General features: G+C 32.2%; 2 protein-coding genes across 2 annotated transcripts; both read left to right on the top strand.

The window, feature by feature from the left end:
• Window positions 1-247: 247 nt before the first annotated feature.
• LOC142354285 (cornifelin homolog A-like) lies at window positions 248-9516 on the top strand. The gene is made up of 3 exons (XM_075406550.1): window positions 248-720; window positions 4560-4660; window positions 9296-9516. Exons 1-3 carry the CDS (start codon window positions 633-635, stop codon window positions 9443-9445), a joined length of 339 nt encoding a protein of 112 aa, XP_075262665.1. The 5' UTR covers window positions 248-632; the 3' UTR covers window positions 9446-9516.
• Window positions 9517-14557: 5041 nt separating this feature from the next.
• Window positions 14558-18568, top strand: LOC142354685 (uncharacterized). The gene is made up of 3 exons (XM_075407045.1): window positions 14558-15269; window positions 17578-17678; window positions 17890-18568. Exons 1-3 carry the CDS (start codon window positions 15182-15184, stop codon window positions 18034-18036), a joined length of 336 nt encoding a protein of 111 aa, XP_075263160.1. The 5' UTR covers window positions 14558-15181; the 3' UTR covers window positions 18037-18568.
• The last annotated feature ends 464 nt before the right edge of the window (window positions 18569-19032 follow it).

The raw sequence follows: 19032 nt of genomic DNA, 5'->3' as shown, positions 1-19032 counted from the left end.
AGATTTATTCAATGTTTTCTCAAAATTTTCTTAGAATGTTGTCATTTTCTTACAATACATTGCAAAATTAACCTTTTCGACTCGGGAAGAGAGGAGGTCTAACAATTTCTACCGTTGACAAACTTTTGCGAGTGAAACTATTAAATTTCAAATGAAAACTTTGACGCGATGTCTCATAAATTAGTTGATGTATCAATTTGTTTACAAAACGGATTTATCTTCTTTTGTTCTTCTTTAAACAATCGAATCAATGTTTGCATGAACCCAACATTTCGTTCATTCTTCTGAATTTGTTCATTGTGTATCATAGGGCTAACACTTTTATAGCTTTATTTTGTTTGGCTGTCGACATTACTATAGTAGGCTGTCTAGTAAGGTTGCCAATTTTCCTAATCAAACATTCGTTTCCTGTACTTGAAGTTTTGATGTTGCAGCAAAAAAGTTGAGTAAATATCTGATGCAATTCCATTTCCTCTCCAAATTTAACTTCTCTATAAGCTATCTGTTTGGTTTGTCTGGTCCTTAGCCAGGCCTAACTGTTATAATCTTTGTTTGTTATTTCTGTAACTTGGATCTCAGCAAAGTATAGACGAATTTTGTATTAAAAAGACCAATCTGTTATTTTTACAAAAATGGCAGAGTGGAAGTTTGGGTTGTTCAGCTGTTTTGGGGACATGAAGATATGTATCTGCGGGTTCTTTTGTCCCTGCATTCTACAAGGTTAGCATGAAACAATTGAAATAATTGGTGGTGTAATTTTAGGGCACAATACAGTACAAACTTTTTTGTTGTACTTTTTGTTTTTTTTTTAACTTTTGTTGACCATCTTAACAGTAACCACAATAACTGGGCTCAATCTAGTCTCCTATAAAAAGCGACGATAAAGTCGTTTTTTTTTCGATTAGCAGTTTCCTAAGGTGTTTGTTTCTCTGAGCTAAAAAATAATGAAAAGAAAAAAAAGGATTATGTTTGAATTGGAAATTTGAAATATTTAAAGGTTAAACAACTACACCTAAAGTTTTTGAACCTACCATTTCTTGAACAGAGCTATGGAAATATTATTACCTGAGAGTGTATTTTGCAATGGATTCTAGTTTATAAGTATAGACATTTTATATTCCATAAACAACACTTTTCATAAAGTAACAAAGTTTTTCTTTAAAGCATTTTTAATTGTCCTTGCTTGTATATGGGTAAAATAATACCCAGCAAAAAATGAAGGAGAAAACGTAATACTTTTTTAAACAAAACTGAAACAAAAAATCTCAGAAAATTTTAATGAGAAACACCACAAAAGAGAGTTCTTCTAAAAATTGCAGCTAAGAGTTAAATATTATAAGAGAGACAATTAATGCAAGATTCACGTCGTCATGAGCTCTTTACACTCTTTACGAATAAGAATAATTGAACATTTCAAGTAGAACCAATACATTTGAGTTCGTATTTTTCCAAATCAAGAGATTGAGAATAGAAATAGTTATTTTTCGCAACTATCAAAATTGTACAGAATGTGCAAGCAAAATTTTTGTTATAAAAATTCGATCAAAAATAACAATAGCCTCATCTTGTTTCACCGAGTAGCTTAGCTAAAATATTTCCCTATCGAAGTGAAACTTTTTTTAATTTTGGGCCTTATTTCCATCACATCGAAGAAAAACTTGATTGAAAAGGTAATGAGAAAATTAATAATTATTCAATTTTTCGGAAATTTTTGGTTTGTTGGAAATTTATGCTAGCACTGTTATTTGTTTTTAGTTATTTATGACCATTAAGAAAAACAGTAAGAAAAAACAAAAGCGGTAAATTTAAAAATTCCCTGAAAAATTGAACCGATTTCATCCTTTGATGTCGGAGAAAAAAGATAAGAAATTTTTGTACTCTTTTAAAGTACTTTTTGACTATCCAACTTTCAAGTACTTTTCAATTTTCAAACCTAATAACTAACATTTTAGAAATAAGATATCAGATATCAGGTATCGGGAACTCAATGAGATAGCAATTAGATTTCAAATGAATACATTAATATAAAGTTAATGTCGATTTTTTTTTCGATTAGCAGTTTCCTACGGTGTTTGTTTCTCTGAGTGAAAAAATAATGAAAAGAAAAAAAGGATTATGTTTGAATTGGAAATTTGAAATAGTTAAAGTTTAAACAACTACACCTAAAGTTTTTGAACCTACCATTTCTTGAACAGAGCTATGGAAATATTATTACCTGAGAATGTATTTGCAATGGATTCTAGTTTATAAGTAGAGACATTTTATATTCCATAAACAACACTTTTCATAAAGTAACGAAGTTTTTCTTTAAAGCACTTTTAATTGTCCTGGCTTGTATATGCGTAAAATAATACCCAGCAAAAAATGAAGGAGAAAACGTAATAATTTTTTAAACAAAACTGAAACAAAAACTCTCAGAACGTTTTAATGAGAAACACCACAAAAGAGAGTTCTTCTAAAAATTGCAGCTGAGGGTTAAATATTATAAGAGAGACAATTAATGCAAGATTCACGTCGTCATGAGCTCTTTACACTTTTTACGAATAAGAATAATTGAACATTTCAAGTAAAACCAAAACATTTGAGTTCGTATTTTTCCAAATCAAGAGATTGAGAATAGAAATAGTTATTTTGCGCAACTATCAAAATTGTACAGAATGTGCAAGCAAAATTTTTGTTATAAAAATTCGATCAAAAATAACAATAGCCTCATCTTGTTTCACCGAGTAGCTTAGCTTCAATATTTCCCTATCGAAGTGAAACTTTTTTTAATTTTGGGCCTTATTTCCATCACATCGAAGAAAAACTTGATTGAAAAGATAATGAGAAAATTAATAATTATTCAATTTTTCGGAAATTTTTGGTTTGTTGGAAATTTATGCTAGCACTGTTATTTGTTTAGTTATTTATGACCATTAAGAAAAACAGTAAGAAAAAACAAAAGCGGTAAATTTAAAAATTCCCCGGAAAATTGAACCGATTTCATCCTTTGATGTCGGAGAAAAAAGATAAGAAATTTTTGTACTCTTTTAAAGTACTTTTTGACTATCCAACTTTCAAGTACTTTTCAATTTTCAAACCTAATAACTAACATTTTAGAAATAAGATATCAGATATCAGGTATCGGGAACTCAATGAGATAGCAATTAGATTTCAAATGAATACATTAAATTAAAATTCAAAATATACTAGTTACCAATAAAACACACATCTGCTATCACAAACATTAAAAATTGCTGTTTTAGAAGTTTCGAACTTAAGATCTCACAAGCAGAGTTAGAGATACTTTGTTGATCTAACGAGTTTCCGATTTACAAGAGGCACTGAAATTTGACCTTAGTTTTTATCCGAGAGAACAAAATTTTGAACCGAATGGAATTTTAATTAAAAATGAGGTTACAGCAATTACAGCAAACTGCACGATAAATTGAATATTCGTTTTAATGTATCAAAATTTGGAATAATATCAAAATACGCTTCAATCATTCTAAGCTTCTTTGTTTTTTGTTTTTCTGTGTCTTAAACATTATTGACGTGTGTCAAAAGTGTGTCGTTTTTCATTCTATTGAATTTCTTGAAACTTAATGCTGTGAGTGCATTCATCGTTAATTGACACATATTGTGATCTAATGTAATTCAGGAATTCTAAAAACTGCCTCTCAATCTCGGACTGCTTGAGAAATAGAAAAAAGTTACTTTTATATTATCTCATACTACTGCAAGATCAGTTACCAGATTGAATGCTTCATGGAATTTTGAAGGTCAGACAAGTAACACCTGGAAACAAATTTTCTCTGTCAAAATCGCACAACAACTTTTTAGGTCTTTAATTTTTAATTTCAAAGTTTAGAAAAACCTTCCTAATCTTCTCTCGACCAATATGTTTCACATATCAAGTTTTCAATATAATAAGATTAGAGTTTCTCTGCAAGTTGATAAAAAGGTAATTGAAATTAACCAAAACAAATTTAATTGCACTTTATGGTCAGCTCTGAAGAAAAATATAATGATGTAATAATGTTTTGAAATTTTGTTGCTGCTTTATTTTTATTTAAAGAAAAGAAATTAAATGAATATTCAATGAAATTGTAGGAAGTTTAATTTTGAAAAGCTCGGATATTCTCAGAATTGCAATAATAGAAAAATAGAACCTTCAAGAGGACGTGGAAAAGTTTCACCATTTCGGATGCACAAGTTTTGTTTAGATTTGAAACTTTTCACTGCTCAAGGGTCCTACAAAGCGAAACAAAACGCTATTTTATTTGTTTACTGATTTTAGCGCAACTATTTTTTGTATTTTCGTTTATAAAAACAAAAACCTCAATTTTTATATACTTTTTTGTAAACAGCTCAATCCTTGTTTAGAGGTTACTACTACATGCAGGGAGTCAACTTGTTGTCTTTTTTTCTCTATAATATCCAGAAATATCGTACCTAGAATTTTTTTTAAAATTTCGGAATAAATTTAAATTGACTGCTAATGCTTACCGTTAAACCGGGCGTTCAAAAAAACTTTTTTGGACATTATTAAATATCAATAAATTAGTTTTCTTGAACAGGTAAAGTGGCTGAGGCGATTGGAGAGGAGTGTCTGCTGTACTTTATAGCCTTCTTCATCCCAATAGTTGGACTGCTATCGACTATCATTCTTCGTAAAAAGGTACATCACACCACTCACATGACAATATGAACAAATCATTTTTCCTCGTATGATAAAAGTTCTGATTAATTACAGGAACTAATTTTTTTCTCAACACGTGTTAGCGAAACTAAAATAACAGAGGAGCAGGATGTGATTTTACATAGGTGGTAAGGAGGTGATTAATAGCAGGATGCGATTTTACATTTTGTAAACATTTTTAAATGTCTTTTTGCAACTTTTTCTTTCCGTTCAATTTGCAAGATATAAAGTTCTTACATTTTTTTAAAATAAGATTTCTCAGATTGTACCCGGGTCGAGGCCGAATGACTATATTGTAAGAAACTGCAAGTTTCTGGCGGAAACTTACTAGGCGATGCATCGCCTTGCAAGTTTTTCTTCGAAAAGTTTGCAAGTTCTTACAAGTTAACCACTCGACTTGCAAGTTCTTACAAGTTAACCATTCGACTTACAAGGCTCTTACAAGTTAACCATTCGACCTAAAAGTTACCTACAAGTTAACCATTCGCACACAAACCAAACAACACACACACACACACACACACACACCACGCACGCAAACACACACGCGCGTACACACACATACAGGCAAACATACACAAGCACATACACACATACACACACATACACACATATACTCACTAAACCGTAAATAAAACGTTGCCAGACCTTAATGTAAATGGATGTTTGGAAAAACATGGAATCTGGAAAAGTGTGAATTAAATTATAAAAAAGGGTTAAAAATGAAGGGCCACTAAATTATTTTAAGAAAATACTGAAATATAAATTTGAAAAAATTATCAAAGTTAATGTTTTGGAATGATTTTTAAAAAAGCGATCATGAAGAAGCTAATTGAAATCTACTGCTTTTTAAATGAATTGCAAAAGGATCTCTCTTAAATTGATAAAATTCAAAAAGTAGCCATTTTGTCTACTTAGGTCGAATTCTATTATGTTATCCAAACAGAGCAAATAACTCCCACGCGCTTTCTACGGTAAATGTCTGAATGTTAAATTGAATTAACCAATAAGAGTTGTGCTGGACTGGAACGAACTTGCAAGAAACTTACAAGTTAGCCATTCGCCTTGCAAGTTCCTACAACTTAACCATTCGGTATCGACCCGGGTATTCATCTGCCAGATGATTGCTTTGGTTGCCTTTCTTTAAAATTAAAGCTATTAATGCACAACTTTATTTGTTTGCACAACATATTGCTTTGTTCCCGCAGTTTCTAACAATATGTCTGATTCATTATTTTGATAAATTTTTTGTACATATGTCAGCATCAGCGTAATGTGAAATTTAGCGCGGATATCTAAAAGTACATTAGAATTACATTAGTACCACGTTTTACGTGTTGTTTTTTATAAAGTTACTTTTCTGAATCTCTAAATATTATTTCTTTCAAAGCATCAGAAGATAATTAGACGATAGATCAGTTATTAGGGAAAAATCAGTTTCCTGAGTTAACTTTTTCTCGCTCAACAAAAACCAGACATCATTTCAGGATAAAATATTCGGATCGTTTCCGTTTGTAACCCCCCCAGCTTACTGGGTGCATAATACTTTCATCACCCCACGCACGTGCAACATTTGAACATAATCAATTACTATGTAATGGAACGTGCTCTGTAACTGGTGGACACATAACGTACTGGAGACACAAAAACGGAAAAGATTCGAAATTTTCCATAGTCATATGAATGCAACGCAACGAAGCAGCTCGCCTTGCTTTTCTACAAAAAAATATTTATTCTCGAAAAATTTCTTAAATTAGTCTGCAAAGTTGATCTACATATAATTAACATAAAAATAAGATATTCTAGCAATTTTTTCAATATATATATATATATATATATATATATATATATATATTCAAATTTTTCTATATATATATATATATAAATATATATATATATATATATATATATATATATATATATATACTCCTTTTAATTTTGAAATCATGTAATAGAAAAAGCCAAAATGGAAAAAACAAAAGTTATTCGGACAAATTTTGCAAATAAACTGTGGAATTCAACACAGAATACATTTAAAGCATTTGAGCAATTTGTTTCCTGCAGTTAAAGAACGTTTCAGTTTTATAGAATTTTTTGTAATATGCGAACATTGTGAAACAAGTAGAAAAAATTATACGATTTTCAGTATTATATCCTACACTCTAAACTTCGTTGTCTTGATATGTGTGAAATAGTTTGCATAAATTTTAGTCCTACATTTGTATTTTACGGCAAACAATTATTTTCCATAATACCTTGAAAAAGTTTATACTTTTACGAATTGCAAAATTTTTAGCCCAATTGACCAGCGCTTCTAAAATTCGTTGTAATGCGCTATAAGGATTTTAACTAACCGAATTATTGGAGAAATGAAATTCTAAAGACGCAATGTCTTTTTTTGCTAAATCATTTCCCCGAACTGATCTCCCAGCTGTTTTTATATTTTGACTAAAAATTATATCGAAAAATGAAGTTTCGAATTTGAATTTTAACTTAATTTTATTGATTTATTTATAAAATGCATTCAAACGGACTGTCTTTAGCGTTGGCACAAAGAAGCTTCAATTAAGCTATATCAAATCTAAAGATTGAAATAGTTTGTTCAATCTTACTACGTAAAAATGAGCATGTTAAACTGAATTCTCCATATTGGTTGCTTTGTCAAAATTATTCCTGAGCAAGTATTGTAATTCTATGCGAGAAGACCATCTAAAATTTTCTTAAGATGGTCAAATTAGGAATGATCAGTGAGTTCATGTGAATTTAGAACACCCTAAAGCTGATATAAAATGCTTCTGTATATGATAGTAAAAAATACCATGATTTGAAATATTTCAATAGCATTGTTATATTCTGGCAAAAATTATCCAGCACCATGTTTTAACATTAGGATTATAAGCGTATGAGAGAACTAGTAACAGAAAACAAATTAAATTTAAATTTTCATCAAGACTTGATGTTTTTGAATTTAGTTTTCACGATGAGCAATTCATTTCCACATGAAGTATCTATTACTAAGATAGTGTTAGCTGGACCAATAAGAAAGGAAGTTTAATTGGTGGTGAATTTCATAAATGGACTTCGCAATAATATTTGTGGATTAGGAAGATAATTAGCAGTTTTCCAATTACCCATATCACTGTTCACCAGAACAATTAAAATTTGTAATTTCGACTCAAGTAATTAACATCAAATGTCAGGTATTAAAATCTTAAGCCATTTTTATGCTCAAAATCGTGTAATTGGTAACAAAATGAATAGTGGTCACGAATTGTTGCCACTCGTTTCCAAATAACGACATTTTTTTTTAATTTAACGTTTGTGGCATTAGCCTCGTAATGAGAAAAAAAATCAGCTTAGAAAAATTAGAAGTTTTTGAAGGTTTTCGAGGCCAAAGATCATCCTTGTCATTTGCTTACAATGAGCATATTTGGTAAGTAGGCATATTAAGTAAGATCCGGAAGGAAACATTCAAATCCTTCAAAACTATTTGAATTGTTCTCGATAGTTAGAAAACAGTTGGAAGGTAGGTTTCAAATTTAACAGATCAAAATTTGAACTAGTGAAATTATAATATGCTGACAACGTAGCAAGGGGATTCATCGGACAAAAATAGCAACACTCAGATTACGCACTCAGATGATTTACGCTTATCGTTAGACTTTATCGTGATAATTGATAATTTAACACCGTTTAACACCATTAATTGAGCATTGAATGTGTTCTCTGAGGTCAAAATATAAACATGCACAGAATTAGAGTAGTGGTTGATGTAGTTTGTTTTTCTCTTGATTCTCTCAGTAAAATTTATCTGGATACTGTTTATAATGCGTTTTCACCCCGGAAAAACTGTCGCATAAAGGAATACTTTTTGAGGAGTGTTCCAGTGATAAAGGAATAAGGCAAAAACGAGATGGCTGAAAAGCTTTTGGCAAAGGAACAATGAGAAAAATTGGAATTTTTTTCAACTATTTAACTTTTTTACAAGAGTTTCAATGTAGGCAATTGTTTAAAATGGTCTACAACTCACAACTATTGATTTGAAAAGAATTGCAAAAAATTTACTTATTTTGATTCCTCTCATCATGAAAATTACAAATTCAAAAATGAAACAAACATAAGAATTTCAATATTATTATTTTTTAACCGCAAGCATATAAAGAAAATTTAAAACAATGAGGTTATAAGTTTAAATATTTCAAAAGTAAAACACAGAAACGCAGAATTTAACAAAAATATTTATAACCTGTAAAATTACGTTTAATTCCTGTTAACAGTTTTGTGTCTCTCCTACAAAAAAGGCTTTACATTAAGTTATATCTCCAGAATATTCTATTTTCAGCAATACCGCCATTTTGATCAAATTTCCGCTCATTCCGGTCATCTCTCGCATTTTTACCGAAGGAAACTACAAAATCAATGAAACGGATGAAAATGACAATTTTCGGCACTTCTTACATAAATTGTCGACGATACAGACGAAAACGACGATAATCGACAGAACTTACGTTAAAAAAAACCGACCAAATCGACAAAAACTGACGAAAAAGACACTTCTTTCGTCGGTTTCATCGCTATTTCTCAACACGGGAACTCACATTTGGTATTTTATAGGTTCGTGAAAAGAAAGGAATCCACGGAGAGATAGGCTGGGATGCAATTGCTTCTTTTTGTTGCACTCCTTGTGTTCTGTGTCAGGCAGCAAACGAAACAGATACAAATCTGATGGCTGCTGAACTCACAAACACTATTGACAGAGTCTAATAACTCAGAAAAATTAAAAATCAGTTGACATAAATATACAAGATTAAAATCAAATTAACAGTTACAGAAAATGTTTTTCCTAGATGAATACAAACTATGTATTAGATTGAAACCGACCAATTTCCCTATATGAGGGTATGGGTATACTCGTTTGAAGTGGTATAGAAATATGTGAAAACAATTTGTTGTTTGGGGTGGGAACCCTCCCATACGTTAAATACACGGTCTCATCATACATTTGTGCCACTATTTCGGATCATAACTAAACAAAGATTGTTTAATTCAGCCCCTAGTATGGCTTATTCTGCCTCATAGTCAGGCTGTGTCGAATCATAAATCTTCTGCGACATCGGTAATGACTGTTACACTGTCCTTTTGCTTGATCTTATTTTGTTTTGATTGATTAATGACTTCTGATTTATTTTGATTTGCAAAAGTGGGCAAAACATAAAACCCGCAAATTCTACAAATCAAAATAAATCAGAAGTCATCAATCAATCAAAACAAAATAAGATCAAGCTATATCAAGCTAATATCTGCTAATGAGAAAGCTACTTTTTCCCCACAAAAACTTTTATATTTCATTTCTATGAGCACAATGAAAAAATTAGCTCAGATAACATATCAACATAGGCTGCAGGTTGCAACACTACAAAATGTCAAGCTTCTGACGAAAATGATTGATTCTTTTAATTACACTTATTAATTTTTATTGGCCATTTTTCAGTGTCTTCTCAGTGGAATTATGGAAATTAAAGAATTTCGTAAAATATTTCACATTGTCAGCTTCTTTGCCGAGCAGCTCTGATCAGGGCCAAAATACGGTTCAAAAATTTACAACCAGCTCGCTCTGTTTGTGTTTGTTCATGTGGGTTTACTTTCTGGTCGGTGCAACTTTTCAATTCATAGTCTCAAAAGTTTGCAATATCCCAACAAAAGGACGCGTTTATACGACTTTATACGTGTAGTGCAATCTAATTCCTACAATTCTAACGATGAGCAAATTTTTTCTATATTCTATGATCAGGGCGTTTTTGGCCGGACCGCCGTATGGTTACCCTGTACGTTCCCCCTCAGTCGGCATCAGAACTGAATCAGAACATTTTTAGAATAATATTAACTTTCAGTACTGATTAGAGCATTTTCAGAACCGCTTCTGTATTGATTCTGAAACCTCTCTGAATCAGAGCAAAATTCAGAATCTATGTCCTCTGAATTTCTCTGAATCAGAAGAAAATTCGGAGTGCATTTCTGAATTAACTCTGAATCAAAATGAAAATCAGAAACTTTTCACAACACTGCAGGAAAGTACAAAAAATTTCTCATCGATTGTTTAACCGTTATTCAAAGGCTTTTTGAGAAAAAATTTTGTGGAAACATATTAAAACTAAGAAGAATTTTGCTACTTAGAACCGACTTCAATGCAGCTGTACGGATGCTTTGAGCTGTGAGTCTGCAAAAATTTGGCCAGAAAACATTTTTTTGAAAAAAAATTGTCTATATTTAAAGAATTTGCTTTTTCTCTATAATCAATTTTAAAAGTAGGCTTTATTCGTGTTGTGAAATATTGTTTTTTCCGGTATTTTGGGCTTAAAATTAATTGCGTTTGCTATATGAAACCCGAATCTGCAAAAGATTGGGTCAGAATGCGTTTATTTGAAAAAAGTTGTAATTATTTAAAGAAGTTGCAATTTTCTCTATAATCATTTCTAGAAATAGGTTTTATTGGCATTGTAAAATATAGCACCTGGAAAAAATTGGCCAGAATACGTTTATTTGAGAAAAGTTGCCAATAATTAAAGAAGTTGCATTTTGTCTATAATCTTTTTTAAAAATAGGTTATCCAGGTTTTGTGAAATATAGCAGTTCTCCGGCAGTTTTGGTTCAGCATCAGTTGTTTGGGCTATGTAAAATGTGAATCTGCAAAAGAAAAGGTCAGATTACGTTTATTTAAAAAAAGTTATCATTATTTAAAGAAATTGCATTTTGTCTATTATCATTTTCAAAAATAGGTTTTACTGGTATTGTGAAATTTTGCAGTTTTCCGGCATTTTTGATTTAAAAACAGTTGTATTGGTTATGTTAACTGTAAATCTGCAAAAGATCAGATTACGTCTATTTTAAAAGAAAGTGGTCAATAATTAAAGAAGTTGCATTTTGTCTATTATCATTTTTAAAAATAGGTTTCATTGGTAATGTAATGTATTGCAATTTCCCGGCATTTTTGGCTTAGAATGGGCTATTTCAGACAATCTTTGAGCTATATGATAGTTATTCCCTAGTTTTGTCTTGATTTGATGTTTAATTATGTCATGTTTTTGTTTTGGAAAACTTTACAAGCTTGGTTTTTAACCATGCTATACCAGTGTTCCTATAGTTAGTTTCAGTAACTCCACCACTGTCGGTCCCCAGCCCGGAATGAAAAAGGATTAGGGTTTAAACCACACTTAGCATACTGGCAAATCTCGAAAAGTCAGTTTTAACATGACAAGAAAAAATTTCCCACGCCCTATTATATAAATTTCTTCAATTTCTACAGGTATTGTATGAATTTGCATTTTTTGATGACATGAGAGCAAAAGCAATGGCAAAACCTGGCGTGGCTCACAAAAAAAGTTATGAATTTACCCTAATTCAAAAAAAATTAGGATCTGATTCAGAGCCAGATTCAGAGTCTGAATCAGAGTCTGAATCAGAGAATTTCACAGCCAAATGTGACATGAACAGACTCTGAATCAGTACTGAATTGTTTCTGAAAAACTTCATGATTCAATACTGCATTATTCTGAAAGTTAGGTACGGGTATTACTTCCTCTATCTCCTCCAGGTAGTCTTACCCAGTAATAAACAGATCGTTATTTTAATAATGTCTCACTATTTTTATATTCAGGTCTGAGCAACACATAAGAATGAATTTGAAAACCAAACTTTGCTTTGAAAACCAAAATTTAAAATCTTTTTATTAAACAACGACGTTAAAGAATTTTCAGCTATGAATAGTTTCAGTTACATTCAGTTGACAATAATATGGCATCGCAAATTTTCTCAATATTGGATAATTTTTTAAAAGAAGTGAGAGAGCAAATTTTCTTAATAATATCGGAAACACGGAAACCAGTTTTTCAATTAGAATTCAAGGCCTGAAATGAAAATTTTAGAAAGGAAAAATGAAAAATAAATAAAAGAGAACTTTAAAAACAAAAAGAAAACTGGACAATTTAATCGTTTGCAGTTAAAATTTTGTTATCATAAATGATTGAATATTAATACTTGAATTGATTTAAGTTCTTTTTTGAAAGCAGTTAGATCTAGCTTGAAACCCCTCACGCAAAATGAAATGAGCGATAAAAAAGCAGTTGGTTTTTTCTATTTTACAGAACGCAGGAAAAAGTGATCTTCAAAGTCCAATTTTTAGTTTTGGAAGGATTATATTCCGTTAGTGTCAATGGTTTACTGTAGTTTGCTACAAAATAAAGTTAACACATAATGTTATAGATTGTCTTCTTTGAAGAAATGAAATTTTTTTGTCAGCAAACAGTCATGTCATCAGAAGAGAGCATTACATGAACAAAGCACAACATATTCAATTTTTGAATGTGTTGCTGCAAAAATTTTGCGAGATTTATGTAATCTAAAGGATTACTTTTTTAAAGTTTTTTGTACCTGAATTTATTGTTCTTCTAATTGCTGAGGCATTCTTTTGAGAAAATCTTTTAAACGCAATTGTGTATCTGTACTGAAAAAATTTACAAAACGGTTTACTTCCCAGTGCAATGCTTCCCGGTAAAAATGGAATTTTCCCGATAATTTTCCCGATAAATTTCCCTGATTTCCCGGCGGGAAAATTACCAGGAATCCCACCGGGATTGACATTTAATGGTAACTTACGGTAATTTCTCGACATCGTTACCGGGATTACCAGGAACTTTGTCGGGAAATTACCAGGAAATTCGGGCATCATTTCGGGAAAATATCAGGACAACCAGGTGATTACCGGGAAGTTACCAGGATAAGCGGGGAAATCTTTCAAGAAATTACCAGAATACGCGGGGAAACTTTCCAAGAAATTACCAGGATAAGCGGGGAAACCTTCCAGGAAATTACCAGGATAAGCAGGGAAACTTTCCAGGAAATTACCAGGATAAGCAGGGATACCTTGCAGGAAATTACCAGGATATGGCAGGAAATGGCAAACTGTACTTTTTCCTGTCAGTCCTGGTAATTTCCTGACAGGAAATTGGAGTTTTTAGCAGAAAATACCAGGAATGGTAATTTTCCCGGTTTTCCCGCCAGGATTTACCGGGATTCATCGCACTGGGTTAAAATATATGAAAATCACCTCAGACTTAAAATAGCAATTTTTTGTTTGGATGGTTCGTCGGCATTTGGATATGATATTTCTAGATAGAACTTTTTTTGATCAATTTTGTTATTCCGAGCGCATTTTTCGAATGTATTGTTTTGATGACAAATGCGAAGTAAACAAAACTCCGGCTATTTTCTGTCGATTTTTGTTTTTCTTTTTCCATTTGATTCTCTGCATTCACTACCTTATCTTGCATACGATTTTTTTTGTTTTTATTGGATTATCTCCTTTTCGGTGTATGCACTTCACTGCTAAATATCTGATCTTTCGTAAATGTGCAAATCAAGGAAGGAATTTTGAATGAATAAGAAGTATCAGAGTTTTTGCAAATTTAGATTTTATCCCTCATTGAACCACCGACTGTTGCCTTTTGCACAACTTTGCGCACAAAATATCTTGATAATTTTACTTCAAGGTTCGCAAATTCGACATATGGTGTTTCTGTCTCCTGATTTACAATCGAAAAACATTACTGACGCTACTGAATGTTTCTTTCATAGTTTTTCACAATGCTTATCATTTTATCACAGCAATTTTTTCACATGCCTCGATCAACCAAAATGACTTTTTGTGACCATAAACTTATTTTTCACAATTATATTTAACACATTTTGGTAAATTGAAACTGGAATGAAACATCTGTTACCAATTTTTCATTTTAAAACTCCTAAGTTAACAATGAATGTGTAATTGAAGTTCCACAACTATAAAACTGGAACAATTGAAATTTATGTGTATTTCACAACGCTAACCAAGCAATGATGCTTGAAAACCAATATTACTAACGTACATTTATTTTCAGTTTACTGGTGAAATAGTCATAAAGATATACATACAGCTTTAACTAATTTGTAATATTTGACCTGGACAAGCTTTCACTTTGCTGGTTTCAGTTTCAGCCTTTTCATTTGCGCAGCCTCAAATTAAATTTCATTAGTTATATTTGCAAGTAGGACATCACCACCAACGTTCATTACACCAAACTCAATTGGAGCGTTAGAATATTTGGATAAGATTTGAAATTGAGTTAAATTTGATAGCTTTGAATCACTGTTATAACTTAAATTTGATTGCGAAAGAGCTATATATCATAACATTCACCGCGACTAAATTTAACGTGTACAATCCGTATATCAACGACAGCTATATCGATAACCATAATACTCTTGCGAAAGAGTTTCGAACCGATCTGTAAATTTGATAAAATCAAACAAAAGGCGTTTCCCGTGAGCTGTCAAATTTCGAATTGATCAATTATTTGTCCACAAAATCTAAGTTAACTTTCGCAATTGTGCTATTATTGCCGACAAGGTGTGTTACATATCATATATATCATAATCAACAATCAAAACTAGACGAATAGAAGAAGAATGGGTGAATGGAAAGAAGGTTTGTTCAGCTGTTTTGGGGACCTCAAAGTGTGCATCTGTGTGTACTTCATCCCTTGCTATGTCCAAGGTAAGTCGCTCACACAAGATTGCTTCCCCTGGGGTTAAGGTCCCAGCGGAAATGACCTCTAATCAGACCCTGTCAGACGGATGTTACATCAAATCAGACCGTTGTCCAGATTTCCATAGCACTCAAAAAGCAATTTTGGTCTAAAAGCATGAGTCTAGTGTGAAATCGACCTGGGTGTGAACAGAGGTCATCTCCGTCTTGGAACTCGGCCTGGGCTATTTTTTCGGTTGCTACTCCTGCCTTTCGAAGGTTATGAGGTAGATATTTCATTTGAAAACTAATTTTCAGTTTTCATTTGAAAACTAATTTTCAACTAATTTCTCCATTTTGTAGACTAATATTAGTCTAAAATGAAGACTAATAAACGCATTGGTTAAATTAGCGTTTGCTTATAAAAATATCATAAAAGATCTGTTTCGATGAAAAGAAGGAACGTGATTTTGAGGCAATTCATGCGATATTGCATCATTGCGAGGTTTTCGGTGAGCCAAAACTGTTCACGTTGCTTATGATGAACTAAAATGAGTTAGATATATGGAATATGGTAAAACTTAACTATAACAATGACGAGATGCTAACAAACATCTTATTCAGGAGATTAAATGTGAGCAAATGTAAAATTTCTTGATGATTTGTTAATACAGCCGAAAAGTTCTCTTAAAAACTTGAATTAATGCATAATTTTTTTACAAAATCATTTTACAAATAAGACAAAGGTCACAGGTCTTTTAAAACCCTCACCGTGACCTTTGTTATTTTCTGACAATTCTGAAAAATGAACGATACAACGTTTCACTTGATGTTTTCATGCATTGAACAAGCCAAGGTCTGGAGCATGCGTTGTTTCGGTTTGGATTCGTCTTTTTACGTTGCATTTTGATCGCGCATATGAACTGCGAGAGATATTTGAATGAGCCAAAATATGGAATGTAGTTGATTTCCGAGTACCTGAGCAAATTCGGAGTTGATTTCCGATTATCTTCATAGGCAAAAATGATCTCCTTGAGCATTCTTTAATTATTTTGATCGATAATCTTTGCACACGGAGTCATGAAAAAATTAGCAGAAAAAGCAATTTTGGTGCTGAAATTGGGAATTCACGAAGCTAAGTGAAGTTGATATTTCACAAAAACTAATTCTCACAAGCTCTAATTTCTCGATTATATTTGAATTAAATAAAAAAATGGTTTCCCCAATAGAAACCAGCAATTTCAAAACCCCAATGGAATTAGACAACACACTGGAAGTTTTCAACTTCATATTTGCTAAACCATAAATCGCTTCTCCGCTGAACCATAAATATAGCTGATGTTTAGTCATAGGCAAAAGACAATACCTGCATCAGTGATTCTTTGATACATTGCCATTGCATGGAATTGATAATTCAAACCTGAACAGCTTGTACACGTGTTATCAGCTACACATTATATCTATCTTTTAATTGATTGGTTTACAAATTTATTTAGTCTTGAAGTTATACATTGAAGAGACTTATGGAAAAAACCAATTGAATAATAAATATCTGCTTGGTTCAACTCCATCGTCTCAAAACTCAATAAAAGTAAAATAATAATCCAAGATTCCATTAAATGTTTTCGGAAATTCTATCGTTCTGAAAAACAAATAAATGCATTTATTTGTGGCTACCAAAAATCAACCCGCACCATGAAGCACTTGGACTGAGGTCACATTTATTTTAAGCGCTGAATCATAGTAAATTTTATTCTGTATTTTAATCTGTCAAGTATCATGAACATGTCAATGAAATTTGTTCTGAAATGCATGCCAAAATCATACTGCGCCAAAACTGCTCAGAAAAAATTTCAGCCTGAAATCAAAGTGGTTTAGAACACTACGCTTTGATTTTTTCAAATTTATGCATTCTTTGTTGGCAAAAATGAGTCATTAAAATTTCGAGATGTCAAAAAAACCCATCGGTTTCATAAAAGTTACCAATTATGAACAAGAGATTAAAGGAATTATTAAACATTATAATTATTAATTTACAGATTTTTTTCAATAATTAATGATTTGGGTGTTAAGTCAAATGGATTTGTAATTAGTGATCTTGACAGCTAACTTGTTGACCCCTTTCGAGCTCAGCGCGAGGATGTTTGTTTTTGGGTCCAATTGAAAAAAAAGGTATATAAACTATGGAGTTGTACATTGATCAGGAACAAAATGAGAAAAATTTTGAAACATTAATTGAAATCTTGAAACAGGGTCACGCAGCAGAATAAGCTGACAATGAGTTTGACAATTTTTTAATAAGCCACAACAGCAGACAATATTATTTTTTTGGTTGCAGGTAAAGTAGCAGATGCAGTAGGAGAGAGTTGTCTGATTTGGACTATTCTGTTCTTCGTTCCCGTAGTAGACTGCATTGCGGCCATCATCCTCAGAGGAAAGGTCAATATAAACTCAGTATTATCTGGGTATTTCATTTTCCACCCCCACCCCCCCCCCCCCCCCACACACACACAGAGCATAATTGGAAACATGTATTTTCCTTACAAATACATCCATATGTATATTTGGAAGCTTCCAGAAAATGTAAGAACGAAAAATGACTTTCAAAAATGCAAGTCTGCATCAGAGTAATTTTCATTTTTATTCACAGGTGCGTGATCAAAAAGGGATAGAAGGAGGATTAGTAGGTGACGTATTAGCAGTGTGGTGCTGCTTTCCATGTGTCTTGTGTCAGGCTGCAAGGGAGGTAGATGCTGACCTCCAGGCATCAGAACCTCAAGCCATGACTAGAGTCTAGAATGTTCTAGAAGCAGAAGAGATTGTTCTAGAATCAAGGAACATATCTCAAAGAACATATCAAAAACACTAATAATTGAAGTTTAGGTTACGTGACTCTGTTTGAAGTCAGTTTGAATTTCTGGCGCTTATCAAGAAGCACGTGATTTGAGTTTTTTTTTGGTTTGACGTGTTTAGCCAGATACTTTCAAAGTGACTTCCAAAGAGTCACGTAACCTCGCTCAAAACACGAAGCTTGCAAGTTTGAAGATGCCGAAAGCTCACGAAAGTCAGTCTCTTATTGGGTATGAATGAAACTCGGGCATTTTAAGTTCTGGCACCGTAGACTTTCTTTATTTTAAAAATTGCGCGTTCGTGTTTTGATATCTCTCTTTAATTCGTTGCATGATCTGAACGTATAATAATAATAATATTATTTCTGATTTATAAAAAATACAATAATGTTTCAAAGAAGGTGAAGGTTTTTCTGTCCACGTGTTTCATCTCTATCGAAGCTACTTCTTGTTCACGAATAAAAACAAGTCTCGAAAGCATCAAGCTCAATTGTTGGGATCATCTAACAAATATGGATTTTTTAATGACAGAGCTTACTTCAAACAAGAAAAAATTCGTTTACTAGCGGATCTCAAGCAACAAACGATTATACACCAAACTGATACCAAACACAAATCCTTAGCCCAAAATCAAATAGTTTGGCGTTGAAAGTCAGAAATCCAATTCTGAAATGTGACTTCTAGTGTAAATACAAAATTGAACGATATCAATTTCAAATTTCATTGGTTTGGTGGAATGTTGGGAGTTGAACATTTAAGTACCCTTTACAAATTGTAACTAACTGAACACCAGCCGCAAAACATTGCGGCACAATTATCCTGCAGTTCTTGTATTATTTGATGAGATGTTAGTAAGCTGTCTCCTAATCTCAAAAGATAGCTGATTGGAGAGCACTTGTAAAATCTTGTAACATGAACTTTGAAGTTATGAACTTGCAAGTTAT

The sequence above is a fragment of the Convolutriloba macropyga genome, chromosome 15 (genome assembly GCF_964194025.1).
Source record: "Convolutriloba macropyga chromosome 15, txConMacr16.3, whole genome shotgun sequence".
Classification (NCBI taxonomy): Eukaryota; Metazoa; Xenacoelomorpha; order Acoela; family Convolutidae; genus Convolutriloba; species Convolutriloba macropyga.
This window is presented reverse-complemented; position numbering and strand designations above follow the sequence as displayed.